We start from the raw sequence: 27,651 nt of genomic DNA on the forward strand, positions 1-27,651 counted from the left end.
TTCTCCATTCTCCAAATTCAGTGATCACTCAAGTGGGCTGACAAAATCTCAACAAAGCTGCAACTGTAGGAGTTCTCTTCTGATTATTTAATCCCTATCCTACTATAAGCACCCTGTGTATTTGTATATATTTGATGATTTCTGAGTGCTTTCTCCCTGTTAGTTCAGCAAGAAAGTCTCCTTCCTATTGGGAGCACGTAGGACTGGCAACTTCTCAATTACACCTTCCTTTAAAATAGTATACATGCAGCTTTCCCCATTGGACAACATGCTATGGTTTCCAAGAAGGCAGGGTAGAACAGTTGCCCTTTACCTGATTTCCTTTGAATTATGGATTGCAATGATTTAATTCAAACCCATTATTTTCAGGAGAAGAATGGCTAGAGATCACTAGTGGAAGGAACTGGATTATGCTTCTTACCAGTGGTTCCAATAGCAAACTTCTAGATCGCCATTATGGAAAACTACGGAGCTCTAAACACTTTGGTGGCCACAATACTTAATTCAGATACGTGATGTGAAATCTTTTCCAGAGTGTTGCCCCCAGCATAGTATTGAAAGGTAACATAGCCTTTGGCCCAAACAAAATTGTGTACTGCTGCATTAAATTAATTCAGAAACATTAAGAAAATATTTTAAAACACATCAGATTCTTTCGCTCATCAGTTTCTTTATATCTAATCTCTTAAAAACAACAGCTTTTTTTTTTCCCCTTTGAGTTTAACTGATTTTTTACCCCATTGCAGCAGAAATATTTCAAGACATGGCTCAGGCTAAAATTCAGCTATTTGCAATAAAGTTGGTTCATTTCTAACTCAATAAATAAGTATTGTGCTAGTTGAAAATGTGATAAAGTGATATTTCCTAATAGTGCACTAGTTGAAATTGTGATGAAGCTCTGTTTTCTTAGACAATATTATATTGCGGTGTAATACCCTGTATTACTGTGACTAGTTCGATTTTTCCAGCAACACTGAAAATGAATGAAATGTGCATTTTGTTATGTTTTCCTTTAAAAAAAAAAAGCAATGCCATCTATGGGCTAGAGAAGCACGCAATTTTAAATCATGGCCTCCCAGTGTTACTGATAGGCAGGGAAAGGAACCCAACAGAATATCTAGCTACATGTGTAAGAAGCATACCTACCCCCCTGTATTTGTAGGATACTAGTTTTATCTGGCCAGATTGCTGTATAGCATTCTTCCAAGATGGGCTTAGAATTTCTCCCATGGTTGATGCAGATTCAGAATCTCTAAGGAGCATCAGTTAATCAAGCAGCAGCATTAATATATGAAGACAAGTGATATAGCTGTCCTAGCCAGGGGATTCATCAGATACCATTTTGTTTGCATCTTAAATTTACTCTGTGAATTGTTTTGCCAGATACTTTACAGGCAGTTGTTGGGCAGAAAAAGAAGATAAACATTTCCCAGATATTGAAAATATAATATATTGTCACAAATAAACTATTCTTACATAGAACTTGAGAGCTGATTTTTGACACTCCCAGGAAATGGCCATTTTGGAAAATCCCAACAACCTGACTGTAGCTTAATTTCAGCTAATGATCAGAGAATGAGTCCATCTGGTTCCTTATGCTGGTCAAGCAGCAAGGTCAAATCTGCATCATTGATGGGCATATATTTGATATTATGCTCATCAGCAAGCTGGAAACCACTGTTGTAGGTGCCAGGTCATTAAAATTTGTAGCTTAGGGTTGAAACCAAAGCAGTACAGTAATAAACCTGACTAATTAATCTGGAAGAGGAGCCAAAAAAACATGTCCTCATAGAGGGGTGAGAAAGACCTTTCCACTTCAGTGCTAACATTTGGAACAACCCCACCTTTTTTATGGCACCTTTAACATTTGCATGAACTTTACTCTTATACTACCCTTAGAATTTGAATGTACCTCTTTTATGCATCCTAGTTGGTGTTCCTCAATCCAATTCCGTAATTGAAGAGGTGCTTAATATTTTATAATATAGAGACAAGTATGTATAATATTTTAATCCCCTCTTTCAATAAATTATCAAAACAGAAAACCACATTAATATTAGTTACAAGCCTGAGAAGTTATGTAAACTCATGTAATTTAGTCTAAAGAGTTTTTTGTATTAAAGTAAGTGCAAAAGCTCACCAATAACCTATATATACTATATTCCTTTAAATGGAGCAATAGGTAAGAAATGCTATTTTTTTGTCAGTTATTGTTATTTTGTTCTTTATAAGGCCTTGTTACTGTTGTATGCTCCAAAACTGAATTATTGCGACTGAATTGACTTAACTTGTATTCCAACACTCATTAGGCTAGTAGATAGAAACCACCTCTGACAACCATCTTTCACTTTGTTCCACTCAAATGGGAAAGGGCTTCATGTAGATGGGGAGGACAAAACCCATAATGCTATCTCTACCATAGCCAAGAAGATATAGAAGGGCGACACCATTAATATTGCTTGAACCAGCCCAGCTTGGGTAGTAAAATATTTAACAGCAAGTGCACAAAGGCAAACATGTCTGAATATCAAGAAACTCTCAGATCTATTTTTCAAAAGGCATCTGTCTTTGATTTAAATGGTTAAGATAATGTTGAATACCTTTCTAGATAATCCATTTACAAACTGCTAACATCTGCCCTCTAATCAATATATTTTAATATGTTCTGATAGATCAGTCCCTAGATGCCTTCAATACATTTGTCCTGAACTATTTTCCTGCTCCTGTGCACCACACTCTGTTCTAAATACACTGTTATAAGGCATTTGGAAAGGCCAGTCAGACAGTAGTGTCTTAACAAACCACAAAATAATAACAGCCAATTACGTGACACTAAATGCATTGCATCCAAAGGGATGGCTGAGGCACCAGGTTTTTGGTTGCATTTTACGGTTTATGGTTTTTATAGTTTGGGGTTTTATTGTTGTTGTGATCCAGCCAGAGTTGTGTTTTAAGATGGGCAGCTGTACAAATTTTTTAAATAAAATAAATAAATTGAGGGTTATTTAATGGTACTATCAAGTTTTAAATACCAAAAACTATTGCTTTTTTTAAAAAAAAGTATCTTTCTTGGCTTTTTTCATTCTAACCAACTGGATGATATTCCACAAGGTTGCTATTCCTACAAGCGCTAGAGAGGAGAAAAATCTAGGGAGACAGGGATCCTTCATACTCTCTGCTCCTCTCCTCTTACCTTCCCTGGATGTGCCCTTACCTCCATGCTTCCCTTATCCGCCTCCAATAGCCAAAAGCCCACCTCCCTGTAAGGCAGCAACTTGATGTGGACTCCTCTGATTTTGCGGATGAAAAGGAGCAACCTGACAGACTGTGAGCCTGTAGCTGGAAAGCCAACAAGCTGTCTGCTACCTGAGAATAGCTCAAACCTAGCACAGGTGATACCAATCCAGAGCCTAAACTTGGGGGAGCGCCAAGCTCTAAAACACATGATCAGTGACAGAGGGCTGAGCAATGGAGATCAGCACATCCCCTTGAGAGGAAAGGGACTGGGACAAATCTCCCTTCTTTTGAATACAAATATCAAAGCCATAGTCACTTTTGCTTTTAAAAGAATTGCCTTGCAATGAAAATGCCAGGTAATTAAAATTCTCAACTTGAGTTCTCATATGATCTTGAATTTTCCAGCTATGCTTCTTTTTTCTTCAAAAGCCAAAATTTTAGTTTTATCACAGTTGATTTGCAGTTGGTTACCATGACAATACTTGGCTAATGCCTCAGGTTGGCATTTCAAACCTTATGTGGTACATGGAAGAAAGGACAGTATCATCTACATATAGTAAAGCACAAATTTTGCTGTTGCCTAAACATGGGCAATGGCTATCAACCTGAAATAATGAAGTCTTCAAATCATTAACACAGATATTAGACAGCGTGGGGGAATCTACAACCTTGTCTTACACCGTTATTCATTGTTACCTTGCCTATAAGTAAACCTTTTCTGATACATCTCACATGCATTATACTGTCTTGGTATAAAGTTTACATTACATACATAAGACACCCATCAGGACCAAATTCTCTAACTGAATCCCAAATTTGGTTCTATTTACAGAATCAAAAAATGGCCCTAAAATCTAAAAAAGGGAACAAATAGTTTGCCTTTCAGGAAAATAGAGTATTTTCCTGCCAGGTAGATTAATATGAAATATTGGTCAATTGTTGATTTGCAATATACTGAAAATGCGTTAAGGAAGCAGATGAACCAAAAGAAGATGAAAACAAATTAAATACAGAGAATTCGATGAAGGTAAGCCATATGTTTTATGTTGTGTGACTTATACCCAACAGCAAAGACACTAGAGTCAGGAGTAGGTTTTTCTGCCACTTATTTGACTGAGACTTTCAGAAGAACTAACTCCAGTAAGCCTGCAGTAATTCCAGCATGTACAGGCAGCCCAAGATAAATGAGCAACAAAACTAGATTACTGTCATGCTTAATTAACCAATAATAATGATAACTACCCAATGCGCTACACTTTGAAAATATTACCATTAGCATCATCAGTTTCAAAATATTTTTTTTCCAAATCAGGGATATGTTATAATATGTTTAAAAAAAAAAAAAAAAAGAATCCAAGGCAAAGGGTTGTAGTTTGTGCAAACTAGCACTTATCAAAAACTCCAGATACTCTGCTATGGGGCTGATAATCTGCCTAATTAAATCACCAAGTTATTTATCAGGCATGTTATCTAAATAACATGCAGTTCTGACAATAATTTGTCATGTCAATAGAATCATAAAAGGGCCGTGCTAGGGAGAAATTATGGTCACGCTGGCTGAGACAATGGGTCTTATTGTTAAAGATGTCTAGAGGCCCCGGCCTGAGGAAGTTGAGCTCTCCTGGCAGCCAGGACAATTGCAAACGTTTCTTGAGTGCTGCTTCTGAAGTGCCAATAGATGTTCAGTATTTTGGGGAAAACCTACTCAGAAGCACCACTCTCTTAATAACTCTTCCACCCGCAATCTGAGTACCAGCATTGTCCTGGCAGAGGCTCCCTGCTGTGTCTGCCTCACTGTGATCCTAAGCTGCAGATTTTTTGGCCTTAACACCCACATATGGGCATGGTAGCTCTCTCAATAGAGACAGGGGATGGATGGGGCTGTGCTGTCCTGAAACAGGAGCGTCACCACCTCTGCCCTCCCACAACTGGCAAACAGGATTAGGCAGCTCCCATTGTAGCCACTGCAGTCCCATCCCAGCCTGGTTAGCCACTCCTAAGCTCACTGCCATGGCTGCAGTAGTGGAGACTAATCTGGAATTCCTATGGATTCCTGCTGGACACGGTCCCACTCTCCTCCATACCATTCCACCAAGAGGCACGAGGAAGTTGCCCTTGTTAGAAAGAACGGTGTGTGCCATGGCTTCCCCTTCTCAGACTAGGCCTTCAGGAAAGGTGTCCACTTGGGTCAGGAAGTGCCTTCCCCGCTCAGAGCCCTAGCATTCCAGGTGCCCCTTTAACTGGCCATACATTTCTTTCTCTAACAGCAGCCCTGGCTATTGTCAAAGGCATAGCGGAACATGTTAATAACTTGTTCACAAAAGGCAGACCAAACCAGCTAGGTAAGACTCTATACTTGTCTATCTCAAGTATGAGATTGAGAAACTGTCTTTGAAGAGAGGGTCTGGAATTTTACAGTGAAAACAGCAGATCCATTAGCCTTTAAAGGAACCAAGTTACAAAATCTGTGCAGACATCAGCAGAATAATACATTTCTTTTTAGACCAGCCAAAATATTTTAAAATGTTCAATGAACATTGAGGTTTTATTGAATCAAAATCCTGGCATAGGTCAAAAGGCAGGGTGTTTCACTATCCCCCAAATGGCTATTATCTATAACCCAAAGGCTATTATGCTGATGAGGGAAGGCTTGACTTAGAAAGAAAGAAAAAAACCAAGCTACTCAAAATAGCAAAATAAAAAAAAGTTGAGTTGAACTATTTTGCTATTTCTTTTACAGTTTTCTGTTATTCTCATATTGTAGTTTGAGGAGTATAAAAAGAAGAATGAAAACAACTTTAACTTCCTGTATACCATAATTAACATTAGAGTAAGAAGATAACAAGTCAGGCAGCACAGTTCTAAGGGCCCAACTGACTCAGGTTTATCACCTACTAGAAATACAAGGCCTGTCGTGTTTTATTGCTTAATTAGCAACTTGTCAAAAAGCCCTCAGAACCCTAGATCTTATTTCATTCTTCAAACTTACTTTTTATTGGAATGATGAGCTGAGGAATGACAGGAAGGATCTTGTTCCCACCATGCTCCAACATATCATGGATGCCTTGCCGAGCAAAAAACTCATAGGGAAATTGCATTTCACATAATCCATCGAAAAACAGTGGCAAATAGTGATGGTAGTCCAATTTCTCAATCTCCACCTGGAAATTCATACAGAGAAGAAGTAAATCTAAATTCAACCACTATGATGTCCTATTACAGTAATCTAAAAGTTTCATAGCAATGTCCCATTGAACAAGACAAATGTTAGCATCCATTAGGATATCACATGATGGTGGCTATTCTCTTTTCCATTTGAATCAAAATTGAAAATATAAAGAAAATTGATTTTTGATGCTTGTATTTCCAAATATTATTTGATGTGCTACATCCACTCATTCTGAATGGTGAGAAATAAAGTTGTCCAACAAGCAACTTATTATGCAAGACTGTCAACTTTTATACCGTAAAGTTGAAACTGAAAATGGAAGTGGTTTCCAACTTTATATACCTCCAATAATAAAACTGGCATTTATGTTAGTGGAAAACTTATAATTGTCCTAGTTATATATAACCACAATAAAAAACTTCTTATGTTAATAAAAACATAAGATTAAACTGGATTCATTCAAATAGTTATGAAAGCAACATCAATCACATATATCTGAATGGGTGCACTTTGATGTGATATATCAAGGAAATTATCCAATCAAAGGAATTGTGTGATAAAATTATGATCAAAATGCATTTTATAACACTCTACAGGAGAAAACAGACTGTGTGATAGTGATGAGACAAAGTCAATTTGTTTATTTTGAAGTGATGAGTGCAAAAATTGAGAAAAAACTTTCTACTCTTATTGAACTTTCTTGGCCTATTAATTATAGTTTAAGCATTTCAATCATGAGGAATATCTTCCTCCTAGTATTTATTCCATCTTATTGCAAAACATATTTTAAAGAATTCTGATGGGTAAGAATATTCCCTTTAGGTTAATTAATTTTGATTTGAGACAACAAAGCTCATTTTATACAACTCTGAAGTGAAGTTTGATTTTGCTTCATATAATTAAAGTAGACCACGTTGGTTTACAGCTATTACTTTGTATTTCTCATTGCCTAGATAACTTTCATTAATGGAGTTTATAATACATTTCTGTTCTATAAAGTTTAATTTACAGAACACTAACCTAAGTTTTCTTGCAATATCTTTAACTTTAGAATAGATTGACAAAAGCATGTTAAAAATTGTGTTTCTAAAGCACAGCTGTTTCAAAAACTTGCAGTGATTGGCAACTCAAACTACTTTGGAAGGAGCTTAAAAGATATTGGTTTTCTTGAAGAATCTGCTGGGAGGGTGTGAAACCAACTGATCTTGCAATGTTAAATGTCCTCCCACACATGGAATCCAGAAATATTTTACCATTACATTTCACAGTGTGAAACCTTTAGTTCTCTGTTTATGATTTAGCTCTGAACAGTAACTATTATGCAAAGAGGCCAAGACAAATATGAGTTTTGTTGTTTATACCCAAAACATGCTTCTAAATATTTCAGTTCCTCCCACAAAAGTTTTCTGAATCAAAACTAAAAATCTTTGGTCGCACTTAACTGAATTTACTGAGACATTGGTAACAGATGTGTATTTTTCTTTTTTCCTCCAAAAAATATCGAAAGAGTAACAATGAACCAAACATATGCAACACTGTATGACCTAAAGATCAAAAGGGTAATAGAGAATTGATCATTCCTTTTTCTGATTTTTTTTCAACACATCAAGATACTATTATTACTCCAATGGAAAATGCATTATTTTAGTACAATTGCACAAATGTCTCCTATAGGACAGTATGCTATTATCTAGTCATTCTGCCCTTTACTTTTTTTGTTTAAATAAGGAAACAGACAACTCACTTTGAAGTTTCCCTGAGTATGCTAGATTTAAAACACAATGACCTTTCACACTGTCTAGGAATGATCCTATATAACATATTGTGAACACCTGATCAAACAGCTGCTAAAATACTCAGATTATTAATATAATACAATGAAAGTACCAGATGATAATGGTTTTGGAACAGCTGCACTGAACTTTCTTGCTTTCTTTATTGCTCAAGATCATGCAGGAAATTAAACTATATTATGAGTTGCTTTGTGGACTACTTCAAGAGACTTACGGACACCAGGTATGCTGTTTATCACTATCTTTAATACACATATTATTCAGGGCTAAAATTATATCAAGTAAATGCAGCTATTTTGCAGCAACTCAAGACGGGAATCTGAAAGAAATATCCTCACAAACTGAAACAGATGGAATATTCCAGTTTATTTGTATTATTTAATGCTTAAACATAGGCATCTGCAGATATTTTTCCAGTGAGAGGAGCCCTATCTATATAACTACATCTCTCTATGTGTGTGTCAATAGACAGGCAGAGACACGCACACACACATGATGGAATTTTACTCAAGAAGAAGGTACATCTCAGCTAGGTCATACTGTTGAGATGTATAGATACAGATATACAGATATAGCTATTGCTATTGCTATAGCTAGATGTGTGCATACACACACAAAGTGGAATTTTACTCAAGAAGATACATCTCAGATGGCTCATACTGTTGATATTCCAAATGTACTAAGTATCTACCCCAGGTTTAAAATAACAAATTAGCACCTCCTCCTCCCCCAATTCCATGTCTGTATAAATATGCTGAAGTGTTCTGTGTGAGTGTTCCAGAGAGTAGGAATCTGACCTAAGCAATGATTTGTGAAGCAGATTTTGTAATTACAACAGAAAACATATTTATTTACAGGAAATACATTACAGGAATAGGCAAAGCCTACCAGGAGATTCAAAGAGCATATGCTCTATGAGTCTGGGAAGAAAGGCAGAAGAAAGGGACCTCAAATTAGCAATCTCTGAGACTAAGAACAGGCAGAGTAATAGAATTCATACTGTAACTTTCTATGGAGATCCCACTGCCCCTCAGTAGGTGATGAGAATCTATAGGTAGTGCCATTGGAATTGGACCTTCAACTGTTCCATCCCTGGATGAACTAGTGATGGAAGGACAACCAGACCTAAGTATCAATGAACCAGGCTGAGCAGACCTGGCCTTATCCAACTACACTCACCTTTTCTAGCACTAAAATATTTACACTCCTTCCATACTGCTTCAATATTGCATTTCCATGAACAACAAGAACACCAAAATGTATTGAAAAACACAAGACAAATTTGCAGGATTGACAGTTTATTTATTTATTTAGCAAATTTATATAGCTGCCCATCTCACAAAAAGTGACTCTGGGAGGCTTACAAACAGTTAAAACTATATCACAATATTTTAAAAAAACACCAGACTTAAATAATAAAAAAAATAAAAGTTAAAAACATAAAGGAATAAAAACATAAAAGAATCCCAAGACAGCAGAAGGACAACCATTATTTAGCCTCATACAACCACTTTGCAGGCTTGCCGTGGGATCCCCAGGGTTGATGGAAGAACCATGTTTTCAAGGCTTTCCAGAAGGCTAACGGAGATGGGGCTAACCTCACCTCAGGGTGAATGAAGTTCCAGAGGGCAGGGGCTACAAGCAGAAAAGGTGTGTCTTCTGAGTCCTGCCAGCAGATGGGACCCAGAGCATACCTCTTCTGCTGGACCTGATGGGACAGGTATATGTAACCAGGAAGAGACAGTCCCTCAAATAACCTGGTCCCATGCCATGTAAGGCTTTAAAGGTCAAAGCCAGCACCTTGAATTGCACCTGGAAGCAAACTGGCAACCAATGCAGCATGTGGAGCAGAGGTATAATATGTATAAATAGAATGAGTTGGCAGGGAATTTCTAAAACATTTTACTAACAGCAGGAGAATCAAATGAACTAAGACCTAAGTTTAGAGGAAGGCATGTCTTTGTTGCTGTTTTTTACTTTTTGGACACATAATTTATCCAAAGATTAAAATAGCAGTTCTCTTGATTTATTTTTTCTATGAGACAATAAACCGCCTCTCCACTGGCACAGCAAGAATTAAGGAGGTTCTTTCTCCAGATAGCTGGTATCTATATATAAAGGGTTTCAGTCAATGGTTAAGGATACTGAAATGCAGGATCATACTGATTCCACAGATAACAATTGGGCAAAGTTGAATTTTCACATTTCTCTTTGTTCCCCAAATTTCAAACTTGCAAATTTGATTTTTTCCCCAGCTGATAACTAGAAAACTGTTGTATAGCTGTTCCTGGGGATGGGAGAGTGAGGGAGCTTGCTTTTAACACCATGGATGGTCAAGTATCTGAAGATACACAAAAGCTGTGGTAGAACCTTACAGTTAATCTGATAACTATGGTTTACTTTTTCACTCGAGTAACCTACTAAACTTATTTATAAAGTCTAACAAGTAGCCTGTGTAAAGAATAGTTTCATTATACAATTATTTCTGTACAGCAGTAGTTCAGAAATTAGGCAGGAAGTTGCACATTTGGAGATTCTTACAGGCCTTCCTTAACATGCTATCTAAGCACAGGGATTTCGCACAGAAACATTCGGTGCTTCCTGCCTCTCTATCTGCAGTCTGAGGCTGTACAATCCAGTAAATGTTTCATTACTTCAGCAGCTATTTCTGCTAATTATGCCCACAGAACACATCAAATCACATATTAAAAAATAAAATAACAGAAAAAGATTTTCAACCTATTGAATACTATTGTCATGATCGCCGTTGCGATGTTTGCGACATCGTAACGGCTCACATGACAAAGCGCGGAGGCGTGTCAATGACTGGAGAGGTGCGGGCCATAAACCGGACAAAGAAGGTAATGGGTTTGGGAGATCTACAAGGTCTCATCGCCCGGTAATCAACCATTGACACCATTGTCAAAGAAATGATCAGGGCAAGGTTCGGAAGGGCACGTCCAGGCACTTTCGAGAAATATCGAAGTCTAATCGCCCAGTAATGGACCATTACTTCGCAGGAAGACAAACGGGGCGATGCCCGGGGCGAATGGGGCTGGACAACCTCTCACCTATCAAGTATTGATGGCCTGTCATTCCAGGGAACTCGTGGGGCACACCTGGGCAGTGTGGGGGTGGAGCGCTGTTTGGCGCGAGACTATTTAATTCAACTTTTGGCGCGCTTCCCTCACTCTCAGCTTTCTACTGGTGTGCATTCTATTCTAAATAAAAGCCAGAGCTTAAACTTGCTTTAGAGTCTGAGTCTTTTATTTAGTCTTAGGCATTCCTTACAACTATTGATACAACTGAAGTAACATGAAGAAAGTACCGCAATGGACCTGCTTCTTACGAAGATAGAGAAAAACTGGGGAAGGCAAGAGCAAGCAGTAAGAAACGACAAATTCAGATCAAGCAAGAGTAAGTGATACATATTTCTCATGGGTCCTACAACCTTCTTTATGCAGCAGTAGTTGAATAAAACAACCCCCTACATCAGCCAATCAGATGGAGCATCTTGCCATGCCACTTTCTATAAATGGCTTGTGATTTCATTCAGGTACGCTCATTAATTGAGTCTCTTCACCTTATTCATGGGCATTGTGAAAGAGGGAGAGACAAGAAAAACTCAGGTTAATTTTTGTCTCCTCCCAAATGCTTCCTGGGTGAAACATGATCCTTCTCTTCCAAATCTGCTGTCTTTGCTATAAAGTCATTATTTAAAAAAAAAAAAATTACCAGCCCATGTTTGTCTTTATTCTATTTAGGAAAGGAAGTCCAATTAGGCATTTAACCAACAAAGGAACCTGATACACATGGTAATTGCACGTTGACTAACATCTAGGACGGCCCCACCTAGCCAAGCTTGGCTGATCTCAGAAACCTAAGCAAAGTTGGACCTGATTGCAAAGGCCTCTCCAGCTAGCTACAGTGACACCAAAACAATGAAATGTGCATCATGTCGTCACAAAACAAGCTCCGACATTTTGTACTTATGCCATGCCATCATACGCTGGTACACAAGGGGCAGAATTTGTACCACATCATATGCTTCATAATTTGTCCCTTGTGGATGTCCATGCCTGGTTAGGATTCAGATGGGAGGCCTCCAGAAAATCTCTGAGCTTTTCCAGTCTCCTCCAACCTATCATTCCTCAAAGTATTCGTAGTACAGCACTGACCATAAATAATGGCTGGCTAGTAAGCCATGCTAAAATCTGTATCCCTTCTAAAAGTAATCAAGCAATTTGTGACCTTCACTGCCAGTTTCTGACAAGCAAAGTCAATGGAGAAGCTGGCAGGAAGTTGCAAGTCATGGTCATGTGAGTTCCTTGCTTAATGACCCGTGTGGTCCTCACTTAATGATGGTAACCAGAATTGCTGGAACTGCCATTGTTAAGTGGTGCAGTCACATGGCTTTTTCAACTTATGACTGCATTGTTAACAATGGAGTTTCCAGTCCCTATTAGTGTCATTGAGGACAACCTGTACTGCCAGACTGAAAAATGATATAGAAGAGGGGATACTGGAAGGCAAATAATACTTCCTGTGCGATGTCAGAATCCTATTGTTAAAATTTGGAGATTCCACACTTGTAGAATCAAAGGTTGGAAGTGAAGTAAGTCCAGCCCTCTGTCCAGGATAGCAATCCTTATAGTATCACAGAGAAACTTTTCAACTTTTCAACTTGTGCTTGAAAACCTCCAATGATGGAGCACCCACAACTCCAGGAGGCAGGCTGTTCTCCTGCAGGTGGCAGTCGTGGCTAGGAAGGCCTTTGGACAGGCTCCGTTGTACACCAATTGCACCTGTTTCTGGATTGGGTGGCCTTACTCACAGTAACTTATGTCTTAATCACCTCCCACTTGGATTGCTGCCATGATGTGCCTATGTAACACTTCTGCTTGGTAAACTGCACTGGCTCTCAGTAGGCTTCTGTGGACAATTGAATGTGCTGGGTTTCACCTATAAAGCCCTACATGAGCCAGGGTCAGGTTACTTGTGGGAGTGCCTGTCTCTCCTTGCCCCACTAGAACTGGCAAAGTTGGCATGCACCAAGTCCTGTCTATTAGACAATACCACCTTGTGCCTAGGAGCCATGTCTTCTCTATTGCTGTACCTGCCCTGTGGAACAGCATCCGCCAGAGATCTGGATGGCCCTGACTCTGTTGGCCTTTCATAAGTCATTAAACCCTTGGATATTCCCACCAGCATTTGGGCTGGGAGGTTAAGTTAAGAAATTTTTGGCTGAGTTCCTTCCTTCCTTCCTTCCTTCCTTCCTTCCTTCCTTCCATCCATCCATCCATCCATCCATCCATCCATCCATCCATTATTGTTTTAGGGATCTGAAGTGGTATGGCTTTTGGACCCAGTGATACAGTATGCTGTTTTTTAATTGATGTTGTGATTTATGTTATAATTTTTAATTTTTGTACACTGTCTAGAGCAGTGCTTCTCAAACCTAGGTAAATTGAGCAGTGCTTCTTAAACCTAGAGTCCCCCATTGGGGGAGATGGGTGGTGATATAAACTAACTAACTAACTAACTAACTAACCCAGAATTGGGTAAAAGTGGTTTTTCTTTGGCTAACAATGCACAAACCCATTACCCAATCACAACAGGGCCATTTAAATTGACTTTAAGTGTTTTACCTACATTGGGTAAAAAAGACTTTCTGATAACTGGCTTTGGATAATGAAGGAAAAAGTTTGGGAAGCACTGATCTAGAGTCACGTTGGTGAGATGGGCACCTGTGTACATTGATTAAATACATAAATAAATAAGTAATGAAAAGGCAACATCTCTGCTAGTATAAGCACTTATGCTTTATTTCTACTGAGCTGAAGATCTATTGAATACAAGAAAGAAGGAAATCCAGCAACAAAATCTTCCAGGGCTAATTAGTTCAGTAAGTGAAAATGAAATAAAATTCTAATAAAGCTCAGTGAGGTAGGAACCGAATGAAAAACAATGTGACATTTCAGAAAGAAAACAGGAAATGGAAGAAAGCTCAGGAAAGTACATAAAGGACATTCAAATAATTTACAGGCTACTGTACAGCCTGGTTATGTAAGGCTGGTTGGGGAGAAACATTTGACAAATGCTTGTAATAATTAAGCTAAACCACTTTAAAAGGTTATAAGAGAATGGGCCATCAAAACTTACAAAACTCAGAAGGCTTTTTCTGTTATACTAAATATGTTACAATTCTGAAATTATTTGGCAAGAAACAGTGGCTATTATCTGAGAAAATTTAGGAACATACTTCTTGAAACAGTTGCACAATACTTTATCTGTTCTCTTTGGGAAGCGCATCCTTGCTTACTCTTAATATGTTCAAGAATACTGGTTTTAAATATTTGAGTTTATGTAGCTTTTATAACTGAGCATACAATAATAATGCCAAAGCAACAATAGAATTCTAATTCAGCATTTTGCATCCACAGGATGGCTCCCAAAATTATTCTTCCAGGTCCGTACATCTGAAAGCTGTTCATTGGCATGGATCTTTCATGCAACTTCCTGGAGGTGATTTCCTGGCTAATTGTCGTTGATGTAACTGTCTGAAGTCCAACTAGATGAATAGCCTATTTGTCTTCACACTGATGCATTCATGGGAATCACTCCAGGATGCAATTGCTACATTAAACATGGCTTTTTGTCTTGGTATAAATACTGGAACAAAGAAGGCAAACTCATTTTGTCCTGGGTTCCAGATCTTTTTAAAGCCATAGTGATACAGGCACAGACTGCATAAAAATATTACACAACTACATTTATCCAAAGGAAGACAGGCTGCAAACTTAATCCCATTATTTGAGCCCCACTGAATTTAATGGGACTTGCTTCTGATACATATAGATTGTACTGTTCAACATTTGTTCATCTTGGCAGAGACCTTCTGTTATAATCTATGAGAATACATATTCATATGTTAATCTGTATCATATATGTCACTGCCTTAAGAAAGAGTGCCATTTTCACCCTCAACATTTTCTTTAAAACCCCTTGAGGATCCCATTAAAAACTAGGAACAGAGTATGGTTTATGTAAAGAGATAAAGACACATACAGGGGAGAGGGGGGGGGAAAAAAACTATTGTTGATGAGTCTGAAAAGGAAACGCCAAAAACTGTTTTGGCTGCCAGCGTACATTCTAAAAAGAGGTTGCAGAAGTGCATACCTGACACCTTTCACAACACATATAACACTTATCCTAAGCAATGCTTAAATTAGAGGATAGAGCAGCAAGAACCAACTGGTATGTGTGAGAGTGAGTGAATGAGTGTGTGTCTGTGTGTGAGAATGAGAGCGAGAGAGAGAGAGAGATAACAGACTCCTGTGATAGTATTTTCAGTGAATTACTGAGGTCATGGCTCAGCTAACACTTGGGAAACTTCCAGGAGTGGGAAACTACTGTGGATTTCATTAAGAATCCTTGTATCTTTCCTCATTCTTATTATCTGCATAGTATCCTATATAAAGAGTGGATTTTTAATTTATTCATCAAATTTATATAGCATACAGTGCAGACATAGTAACACCAGAAACTACCAAAGATTCTGTGATGACAACAGTTGTTTCCAATTGATATTATTCATTAAAGGAAAGCATACATCAACATACGGAGATAACAGGAATGTCCCAATGTATTCCGCATCTCTCTCACGTACAATTCATAAGCATACCCTAAACAGAAGAGGCATATTATCTGTCCTTAATGCAGATTCTCATAATGCTATATTCTGGAAGCATCTATGTGCAAATTAAATGCAATTGCCCCTTACCTAAAGGCTTCTCAAATCCCTTAAGTGTGTTAAAGATCCCACATCAACCAGGTTTAGAGCTGAAAAAAAGGAAGAACACAGTCTATGCTAGCTCACCCAAGATGCAGCAGTAATCTGCCTGGGAAACAAATATGATGGGAGCAAGAGTAATGGGTTTGAATTTCACCCCTGGGAAAAGACAAAAGCAAATAAATAAATATAGAAATATGAATAAATATATCTTGAGATCCTACCAGAGAAAACTAGCCCAAGTCATTCTGCTGCCTGAAGAAAAGAAAAAGACAGCAACCTCAAATGGAGGCAGATCAAACTGGCAATAGGAACATGAGGAGCTGTAAAAATCTGATTCACTTTACCCAATTTAATAGGGGTCACTTATATTTATTTATTTATTTATTTATCAAATTTGTCACTGCCCATCTCCCACCAGGGGGACTCTGGGCAGTTTGCAACAATAATCAATAAAACAATAAATCTACAATAAAATTACAATATCTAAAAATACAATTATCTAAAAACAGTTACAAGTACACAATATAGAAAAATATCCAAATGGCAGAAATAACTCAGTCCTTGTATGCGACGAGCACTCTAGGGCACTAGCCGTTCCCAAATATGATGACTCCCCTCCCTGCCCCAAGCCAGGTGGCAGAGCCAGGTCTTCAAATACCTCCAGAAGGCCAGGAGCGATGGGGCTAGCCTCACCTCCGGGGGCAAGATGTTCCAGAGGGTGGGAGCTACTGCAGAGAAGACCCACCTCCTGGATCCCACCGGATGGAATTCTCTTACCGATGGGGCTCGCAACATGCCCCCTCTGCATGATCAGCTGGGACAGGTTTACGTCACGGGAAGAAGCGGTCCCTCAGGTAGCCTGGCCTCATGCCATGTAGGGGTTTAAAATTGATAAGCAACACCTTGAATTGGACCTGGAAGCAAACTGGTATCCAGTGCAGCTTGCGCAGCAAAGGTGTTACATGTGCCCTTCTAGGGGCACCAAAGGTAGCCCACGCAGCTGCATTCTGGGCCAGCTGTAGCTTCCGGATACTCTTCAAGGGTAGCCCCATGTAGAGCGCATTGCAATCGTTTATAAGGGAGATAACAAGGGCATGAGTGACCATTCGAAGGCCTCCTGATCCAGGAAGGGGCGTAACTGGTGCACAACATGAAGTTGCACAAAGGCCCTCCTGGCTACAGCTGCCACCTGCTCTTTGAGCAGGAGCTGTGAGTCCAGGAGGACCCCCAGATTACACATTGGATCTGTCTGGGGCAGTGCAACCCCATCCAGAACTAAAGATGACAAAGTCCCAGATATGGAAGAGCCATTAACCCACAGCCACTCCGTCTTACCAGGGTTCAGCTGAAGCCTGTTGTTCCCCATCCAGACCCCTACAGCCCCCAGGCACTGAAAGAGGGCAGTCACAGCATCACTTATGTCACCCAGGATGGAGATATACAATTGAGTATCATCTGCATATTGATGATACCTCATCCCATGATGATGGATGATCTCACCCAGCAGTTTCATGTAGATATTAAAAGGGAGCAGAGAGAGAACCGAACTCTGCGGCACTCCACAAAGGAGGGGCCGAGGGTTGGACCTCTCGCTCCTTATCACCACCGATTGGGACTGGCCCTGAAGGAAGGTGGTGAACCAGCGCAAAACCATGCCATCCACCCCCAACTCCCTGAGCCACTCCAAAAGGATACCATGGTCAAGGGTATCGAAAGCTGCCAAGAGGTCAAGAACAGCAAGGATGGATGCACTGCCACCATCCCACTCCTGCCAGAGGTCATCCATAAGTGCAACCAATGCTGATTCCATCCCATATCCGGGCCTGAAACCTGACTGAAAAGGGTCTAGATAATCCATTTCATTCAGAACCCTCTGGAGCTGCAACACTACCACTTTCTCAACCACTTTCCTCAAAAAGTGGAGGTGGGAGACTGGATGACAATTGTCTAGTATGGTAGGGTCCAGCTATGGTTTCCTGAGGATGGGGTATACCAGCACCTCCTTGAAGGCAGCCAGAAACACCCCTCTCTCAAGGATGTATTAACCATCACCTGGATCCAACCACATGTCACCTCCTGAGCTGCTTTCACCAGCCAGGAAGGACATGGGACTAGATGACAAGTGGTGGCATTCAGCCTGGAAAATCGTATCCACTTCCTCGGGTCCAACAGGATCAAACTGTTCCCAAATAACTAGGTAAGAATGCTCCCTTGGTATCTCCACAGACCATGCTTCACACTTGGAGTCTAACTTAGAATATATATTGTATTTATCTGACACAAACATAACTTGTCCTCCAAATAACTACTTGGAAGATGGTGTTCTCTTATAATTGCTCAGAGGAACAGAAAAGCTATGTTAATAAGCAAAGGTCCATATGATTCTAAACCCTGCTGCTTAATAGATGCTAAATATTAGCTGTTGCTTGGGAAAAGCTGCTTGTTTGGTGAATTTGACCCTTTTCTGAGATGCTAAATTGGACTTTTCTTTTTTCCCTGTATACTTACCTCTTCCCCTTGACTCTTTTTCATCTGGTTTCTGCCCTTTCTCCTTTCCCTTTTCCTTCCCTTTCCATTTCCTTTACCTCATTCCATCACCATCATGTTTCTTTTTCTGTTTCTACTGAAAGGAGAAAAGGGATTGTGTGTGGATGCATGTTGTCATTCTGTGTGTGAGAGAGAATGGTTGTCATAAGTTGATAATGGGATCAATTAATTTTATAAATGGGGTAACTTATTTTACAGGCAATTAGTTTTAATTTAATATCACTTGGCTCTCTCTCTTGGGACTGTGCGGCTCTTTGAATTCAAAGGCCAAAAAAGTCCTTTGGAGTGCACAGGCTGCTCACACAGCGCCTGTCTGCAACTCCTTAAACTAAATCATATTTTTCCTGGCATTGTGCTGCTGTTGCAGAGATCAGCTGCGTGATCTCAAAAAAAGATGCTACTTGAAAGAGTTGCAGATCAGTGCTCTGTGAGTATTTCTGCATACTCTTTCTGCTTTTGAATCCAAAGTGCTGTACTGTCCTAATGTATCCTGGCCCTGCCCTTCTTTAAAATGAGGCTTCCAGTGGATACACACAAGTATATGCACGTACAAAAAGAAATGTGTCACCCACACTTATGAGCGGGAGGGGGGATTCTCCAGGACTGGTTTCAGCTAGAATTAGCAAACCTAATTTGACAAGATGGGAAAGCTGAATTGTATCTATGTTTATAGACTCTTTACTTACTGTTTTCTTGGTTTATGGGGTTCACATTAAATCCAAGATCACCTTTTTAGGTAAATACAATATTGGAAATACATCAAATTGATGTCTCCTGAAATACAGAGTATTGTGTATCCCTTCCCACCTTTTATAGGTGTAATTTAGTAAAGTTTTTCTAATGCAAATTATCCTGTTTTCCTTCTTTTACAGTAAAAGTCCTTGGTACATGTCATTATATCTAATGATAGAGCCAGCCCTGCTGCTTTCTGTTAGCTTTGAAAGAAGGAACAAGATTGGAAGAAGGACTGGCAAGAACAGATAGAGATATTTGGATTGTGTGATTTCAGGGAAGTAGGAAGGAGGATGTAGGAGATGTTTACAAATACCTCCTCCGGCCACATACAGTAGCTCATGTCACAGCTCCCAATTGTATAAATGGCCTACGTAGATGATTTATTTAATATAAAGGCACAGAAAATACATCTCCAAGTTTAATCTTTGGCTACAGACTTCAAATAAGGCTACATAAAATATTTATGCAAGTATCTGAGGTGGTCATATCCCTGATGGAATTTATACACTGTACTAAACCATAGGTAGCACTTAGTGACCAGCTCAAGCATTAATCCAATCAATGAACAATTAACATGGTAATTAGACTGGCTCAAGTGATTGAGAAATAACTTTATTTTGTTAGCAGAATAGACTGATCCTGTACCGTCGAATTTACTACTTCTATTTAAATTATCCTGCTTATTTTCACTAACTGAATGTAATAGCTTCCACTAAAATATGCTTTAAAAGAAGAATTGACCAAAGCAAGGGAATATTTTCAGGTTATTTGAGAGAAAATGAATAATAGAATTGTAATGGTTTTTACTGATTTTAATTTTTCCTCTGTTATGCCAAGGTTTACAAGAAAAATGATTCTAAGCTAGTGGCCATCCGTAAAACATCATGCAACAAAAGAAAGGGAGGAAATAATGAAACTAGGAACCAGATTTAATCTCAGAAACCTTACAATTCTTAATTATTTTTCCATCCATTAATCATTATATTATGATACTTTTCCTGAGACCACAGTTTTGTAGCTTTCACAACTCTTCTGCTTACCATATCTATTAACTTATTAAATAAGGAACAATGCACCATAATTTATTCAAAACCATAGTAACTTTCAGTTATCACTTTTTTTTTTATTTTAGTATTGCTGCAGTATTTTGACCTGGCCAAATATTTAATAGATCCTTTTGTTTTTTTAAGAAGAACAGCAGTATTCTGTGAACTTTTCACTAAGATTTCTCTACATAAATATTATCAGGATTAAACAGTGAGTGAAACATCATTACTTTAGATGACTCAAATGTTCTGGTTCCTTCTTAGAATTTCCTCTTAAGAAACTTTGCTTTAGAGTATGCTTCAGTAATATGAGCAGTCTTTCACAAAGTGACCATTTCATTCGAAGTAAAATACACAACATGAGGAAATTTTATCATATATTCTGCTAGCTCAACTAGCATTACCATCTAAACATTTAAAGTTCAGGATGCAATCAAACTGCCACCTGTATAGCTATCAATCTTTCTCTCTCCCTAGCCCTTTGATGCTAGTTAATGCTAATTATATTATTTTAAAAGTATATACATTTAAATGAATTATATTAAATGAACAAGGGATGGATTTTTCTTCCCTCTGGGAGACAAAACAATCCTATTTTGCACAGTTTCATGGTTGGATGGTGAAAACACAGATGTACAAATCAGACAAAAATATCCTATTGCCTGAAGCTATGTATTAATTCAGATGGCCTTCTTACATTGATTTAATGCAGTAAACTGCTGTACTATTTAATTCCTGTTCCCCCTTCCATTCCTCCAGGGCTAAATCTTGTTTTAACATCAACCATAGAGCAAATAAATTTGAATCTATTTCAGATGTTGTAGCTTTTACATGCTAGTTTATTGCTCACAAAGCCTATCTGGCTGTCATTTTAAATACTTTATTATTTTTCATCCAAACAATGGGAAATTCAGTCCAATTGTGGGGGTGTTTGCTCTGTCTCTACTAAAGAAGTATATTAAACTGTATTAATTTAAATATGTTTGTAATCTGCTGCTATGCAAACTTCCAGAATAGGCTTGTATAAATACTGATTGGCCTAAGAAATGCAGAATTTCCCAAAAAGTCCTGCCAGGCCAAGACCAGTGTCTCACTTGCCTTCTGCCTCTCATACATTTCCAAATGGAGAAGCTGGCAGTGGTTAGATGTAAGTAGGACAAAGTGAAGTAACTACCTAAGAAGAGAGCTGGTTCAAGTTTCTTCTAAAGATTCTGCTTAAGAATGTATAAATGGCTTCAGGTCAAGGAAAACTGAATTCTTAGATTTGCTACACAATAAGTACATCCTATTAAAAATTTGTTAGCTAGGTGAATTCTATACTGGTTTCACTGTAGTTGCGATGGGGCAAGATCAACTTGGGGGCCAGGAGAGGAAGAGTCTAAGCAGATTCTGATAATATAGGTTTCAGTCAATGTCAGGTTTGAATACATTTTCTTGCTCCCTTTTACATTAGTATGAAATAACTAATGTATGTAACACTTTCATTCCAAACTAAGACTTATAAATGTTGGAGCTTTGATTATTGGTGCTGGTTTTGTTGTTTGATGGGTAAAGTTTGGTTGAATATGTTTAACACAGTGCAATCCCCCACTAATCTTAACTGTATGGCAAAATTAGGTTTCTTTCATCACTAAATGCTAGAGCAAGGAAAGACTCAGATTCTTGAGATACATGAAGGATGGAGGAATTATAGTAAGGTTCCTGATAAGACAATTTTTTAAAAAAAAAAGTTTTAGAAAAGAGATTTTTTTTAAACTCTTCATTTCAGAAGACTGTATTTCATAAGCTAGGAGGAAAAACATTTATAATGAACGAGAGGATATTTGTAGGTAAGAATTAGCATGTGGAGGAATTGTTTAATGCCTGCCTGCAAATATGCTTTCTGGCACTTATGAGAAAAATTGGGAACCCCAGTTTTTTTTCATAACTTTGAATTCTGGGATTCATAAGGACTTCCTTTCCAATCTCTTATGCTGCCAAATTCTTTTTGTTCTATTTTATCCATTCTTCCCAAAGAACTAGGTGAAACTGTCCACCGACTGGCAGTTTTCCAATAAACTGAATCATTTATTTATTTATTTATCAATCAATCAATCAAATTTTATCACCACCCATCTCCCTCCCAAGGAAGGACTCTGGGAGGTTTACAATAAAATAGAATTCAAAACCAAAACATTATCAGCATTCACAAATCAGTGTGTCATTGACAAGGAAGGAAGGAAGGAAAAAGATTGTCCATCCCACAGAATAAGAATATAAAATGAAATGCATGGTTTAGTGTTGGCTTAAGGCCTATAACATATCAGCTGCAGGTGCCAATTTGGCTAATGATACCTCTTTTGGCACCTGCCAGTTGCCTGACTCACCTGATCTTGTAAGGATTATTTTAAAGCATGAGCCCCAAGCACAGTTTGTATGCCCTCTAATACCACTGGGGCCCATAAAAACTCCAGAGCACCCTTAGAGAATGAAAAGGTGGAAGGTTGCATTTGGAAATATAGTATGTCTACATGTTCAGGAAAAAAAAGAAATAAAGGTAAGCTGAAGTAGTAGAGAGCATCCATGGATGCTAGAACAGGTAATGGAGAACCAGCAAAGTTGTCTGTCTTCTGGTAAATGGATTATTTTGTGATTCATCTCTCACACATACACACAAGCATGCACACCTGTGGTAACCTTGTTGTGAGAATGCTTGTAACATACTTTTAAATCCAAAGATTGGGGAACCCTAGCATAAAGTTTCTAACAGACAGAAATACATTTCAAAGTGGGGAATACAATGAAAATACATTTTAATTTTCAGAAACCAGATTGTTCCCCCTGCCTCTGCAGATTAAAGAGAATTATACCACAGTTTGACTACTATGTCCAGAATAATCTGGTCTCATTCTCCTGAATTGCACTTTTCTCCTTTATTGCACTTAAGTCCTACTGAAACAATACTTCAGTGAATGCCAAATTGCTGCTCTTCATATGTGGCTTCTTGATGCATATATTTCATACTGCCTATCATCAATATTTCTAGTGTGGATATAGCAATATAAAAATGCTTTTTTGTGAACTGTATGCATTCTGTAAAGTACGAAGGATGTAATCCTGTTCAGACATTGCAAACATGGTTAAAGGTCACTCTGTATACAGGAGGGGATGAACGTGAACCTGCTCAGGTATGCTGGTATGACACTTAACCTTCAAAAGGATTTCCATTTTTAGCAACAATGTCTCTATGCAAGGAAGTCTTCACATGCAGAGTGAATATGCCCTTTTTTGTCAATATTTTTTCTCAGATATATCCCACTGTACACAAGTTTGGGCTATGAAGAACAGATCACAGACTCTGTTTATAGCTGCCAGTCATGCTGCAACAGAAGCTATAGTGGTGGATCATGACATTTCAGTCTAAAACCATTTTTTGTCAGATTTCTTTTATATTTCTAATGCCTTGTATGTATTTTCTTCGTATGCAGCATTTTTAATATTGGCTTTTATATGCTAGCATTTTAAGTGGCTGCATTTTGTATTCCTTTAAATTTCTGGGTAGTCTTCAAAGGCAGACTCAAATAGAGGTCATTGCAGTAGTCCAGTTTTGAAATAGTAAGGGCATAAGCTGCTAATGCTGGCCCACTTAGTAAGGATGGAATTACTGTAGAACAATGACTCCACACCCCAACTCTTGCAGGCTGTCCAGAAGGGTACCATGCCAAATGATACTGAGCCCTGATCTGACCAGAACTGCACTGCCATCAACCAGGTCCCATTGGATATCATACAAAGAGCAATCAATGTCATTTCTGAACATGCCAAATATGTTATAATACACACTTATGTAAAAATTCTTGCATACTTATCTAATGCACATATTTTACAGAGTGAAATAGTGGAATTCTGATAACCACCTAAACTACTGATGGGACATTACATTTTTAGATTTCCTATTCCCTATATACACAAGTTCTCTAAATGTATTAAAGTAGGATGAGTAAATGAAAGGTTTCATATTGTCATTTGCTTGATCTGCTAATTTCTTGGGTTTATTATATGTGACATTTAAAAACAGGATCCCTCCACCAGCATTTCAAAGTGGTAAGGCTGAAAATTCAGCTTTCGGTCAGTTTCTTTTCTCATCTCTAAGAGCTGCAAAAAGAGTGGATGGAGAAATTCTCCTGTTTTCTGTTGCTTTTCAAGAAAAAAAATTCACATTTTTTTAAAAAAGAGAAAGTGCTAAAGTACAGCAGTGTAGATGGTCAATGTGCTTCTTGTAAAATATTCATAATACAAATACACAGTGATGGTCTTGCAGAAGTTTTCCCCTTTATCACGTTGTATCTAAAGTGAGCAAGAGTCTAATAGCCTTTGACCTACAACTACTACTGTGAAGGCTTTAAGCGTTTTTCAAATTCCTCATGTGAACTGGAAGCTATTGCATAATATGTTTTTTTCTTGTTCCATAGATCATTTTTAGTATGCTGGAACAGTTGTGTTGCTGTTTGTTTTGTTTGGATTTGTTTGATGGCTAGTTTAAGAACCCATCCTAATTCTTAAGGAAGTAAATATTCCTAAATGTGTTACTGAAATTCTGAAAAAAAAAATATTAGAAGAGCACACAACAGAATTCTTATTCTCTTTACAAAGTCTTCAGCTGAGTTTGGGAACAGGCCATCAGATTAGCATACATTGCCAAGGAATGACATTTCATATTTGCTTTACTTTGCTTAGAGAGAGATGTTTTGGTAACTGACATCATCTCCTCTGATGCTTGCTATCTTCTTTGCTTTTCAGGATAAACGCTGTGGGAAAAGAAACATAAGAAGAACTAACTATTCTCCCCATTCTCCATAGTTGCTTCTTCTTTGCATTCTTTCTCTCTTACCCTCTCTTAACTTTCTTTCAACTTCTGCCTTTGTTCTGTTCCCTCTCCCTTTCCTTTTCTAGAAGGAAAGAGATAAAATATGTTAATGTTAACAACTGGAAGGGAGAGAAAACAACAAGAACAAGCAGGAAAAAAACAGGAAAGTCTACTGGGACAGCGAAGAGGAGGAGAGAGGAGAAGGACGCAACCACTTTAGTTCTCTGTCAAAGTCATACATGCATGCTGCTTAGTTTGGGAGCCCTGTGTTTACATGCAATGGCCGCTCTAGAAGCAGCAGCACCAAATATACTAAACCCTTTGAATTGTCAGCTATAACATAGAAGAAAATTGACTACCAGGGTAAAACTTCTGAACCAGTATATTTTGCCGAAAATCAGTAATATGTCCAAAGAGAAAGCTGCAGAAGCAAGATGTCAGTTAATCACACACTGAAAGAAAGCAACTGTACCAAAATCAGTAATCTGCATATTTCCGTTATTATTCATTCACACTGACACATAAAAAGTCTTGGCCCAGTCCACTTATTTTTTGACACACATCAAAGAAACGAACAAACAATACCAGGATCAGCTGATCACACCTTTGAAGCAGGGAGGGGTATCTGGTAAACAGTTCCATTACATTCTGAGATAGTGACATAATACTGTACATGATTTTGAAGCTATAGTTTTATAGTGTTAGCTTGCATTGTTAAAATATATTTACAAGTGGCTGCCAGACCTTTCCAATACTTCTGTCTTAAAATGTATGCTCCAAAGTTTGGGGGATCTTTGAGCAATTTAATGTTTAATGTTCCTCTTGATTTCAGAAGAGATAGGATTTGCATATTGCAGTCCCCTCCCACTCCCTTTGGTCTTTCTTGAGCGCTCATTGCAGGGTGAACTAATGGTGCTGTTGGGCCAGGAACCTTACTCAGCAGCACCACCCTCTGGAGCCATACTGTACCTGTTGTGTTAGAAAAACAGAGTCTTGGGCCATTCAGAGTCAATCTAGCAGTCTTTGGTGGACAAGTATGATCCCATTTCTTCTCCACAGTCAAGTAAACTTTACTTTCTGAACAGCAAGTATCCTGACCAGTAACCAAATCAGGGAAGAGTCCAGTTAAGAAAAGGGAAGAGATTGCAAATGCTACCTTTTGAATTAGGAAAGAGAGATGAAGTGATGGAAGAATGGCAAGCAAGCGATTTTCCAAACTTTTATTTTAGGCATTGCTCAGTAGATGGGCATTTTCTTTGGAACACTTTGTAAATAAAATGCCAGAACATTCATTTCAGTTCATTTGCATGCTCTGGATAGATACTGCTTTGCCTTCTTCTTATATATCAATTTTTAAAAGAGAATTCTGTTTTAACATGATCTAGTTCTGTCTGTCATCGAAAATGAATAATATGTTGCACACCTGTTGTGTTTACTGTGGAGGCTAGGATGGCATGTTACAAATGAAAGGCATGGGCAACATATGATCTGCCTTTTCCCCAGTAGCACACATGCTGTTAAAATGTTATGCCCTTTATACTCTCCATTAGAAGCTTCATGCTAATAGTAAGTATGACTCATCTCAGTGACCAATATAAATGTTATCCTACTTTTTGTTTTCTCTTCATCTATCTTGAGTCATGGCTTTTGGATCCTCTGAGTGGATCCAAAGACATAGAAAATGCCTCAAATATCCAGTTACTTTGTAGGAACTCCTCAAAAATAATTCAAGAGCTTAACCATTATAATTTAGAAGTGTTTAAAGAGCAGCACTACATAATATGATCTTCGGCATGAGAACAACTCATGAGTTAGGGTCATAGAGAATCTGTATTCATATCCTTATTTATTAATGAAACTTAATGAATCTGGATTGGTCAATCTATTTAATTCATAAAGCAGTAATGACAAACGTAATTAATTTAATAACTATAAAACAACAGCAGATGTATCACTGAAATGTATCTGTGAGAAATCTTACTGGGTTGGTGGGGGCTATATGGAGGTTAGGTAGATGCCTTCAATTGGGAATGGGACTTCTCTATGTTGGTACACAAACCACAGCTCTGCTTTCCTAAGCATATTGGCCTGGATTTTTTAAAATTATCTTTCAAGGGCTTGGAATTATATTTTCTCAGAATTCAGTGATGTTTCATGATGATTGTCTCCTTTTAATTGGCCTGTTAAGCAGTTTAATTTGAATTACTTGACCTTTAGATATTTTTATTTGATATTTTGTTTGCAATTTTTTAAAACTCTGATTATGTGTCATCTAGCTGGTGTTGACTCTTAGCAACCACATAGATAGATTTTCTCCATGACAATCTAAACTGTGCCTTCAGGTCTTCCAATTGTGCATCCATTGCCACTATAACTGAACCCATGCACTTTGCTGTTGGTCTTCCTCTTCCTCACTTTCCTTCCACTTTTACCAGCATTAGAGCCCTTTCCAGAGAGATGGGTCTTCACATAATGTGTCCAAA

General features: G+C 38.3%; 1 protein-coding gene across 3 annotated transcripts in view; it reads right to left on the reverse strand.

Moving 5' to 3' along the window:
* PACRG (parkin coregulated) overlaps nt 1–27,651 on the reverse strand; it is a 281,659-nt gene that overhangs the window by 122,854 nt on the left and 131,154 nt on the right. For all 3 annotated transcript variants that reach the window (XM_063307761.1, XM_063307770.1, XM_063307753.1), the window contains exon 3: nt 6,227–6,398. In XM_063307761.1, the coding sequence (XP_063163831.1) occupies nt 6,227–6,398 (172 nt within the window). The remainder of the gene's footprint in view (nt 1–6,226; nt 6,399–27,651) is intronic.

Source organism: Candoia aspera, chromosome 1 (genome assembly GCF_035149785.1).
Source record: "Candoia aspera isolate rCanAsp1 chromosome 1, rCanAsp1.hap2, whole genome shotgun sequence".
In the NCBI taxonomy this organism is placed as follows: Eukaryota; Metazoa; Chordata; class Lepidosauria; order Squamata; family Boidae; genus Candoia; species Candoia aspera.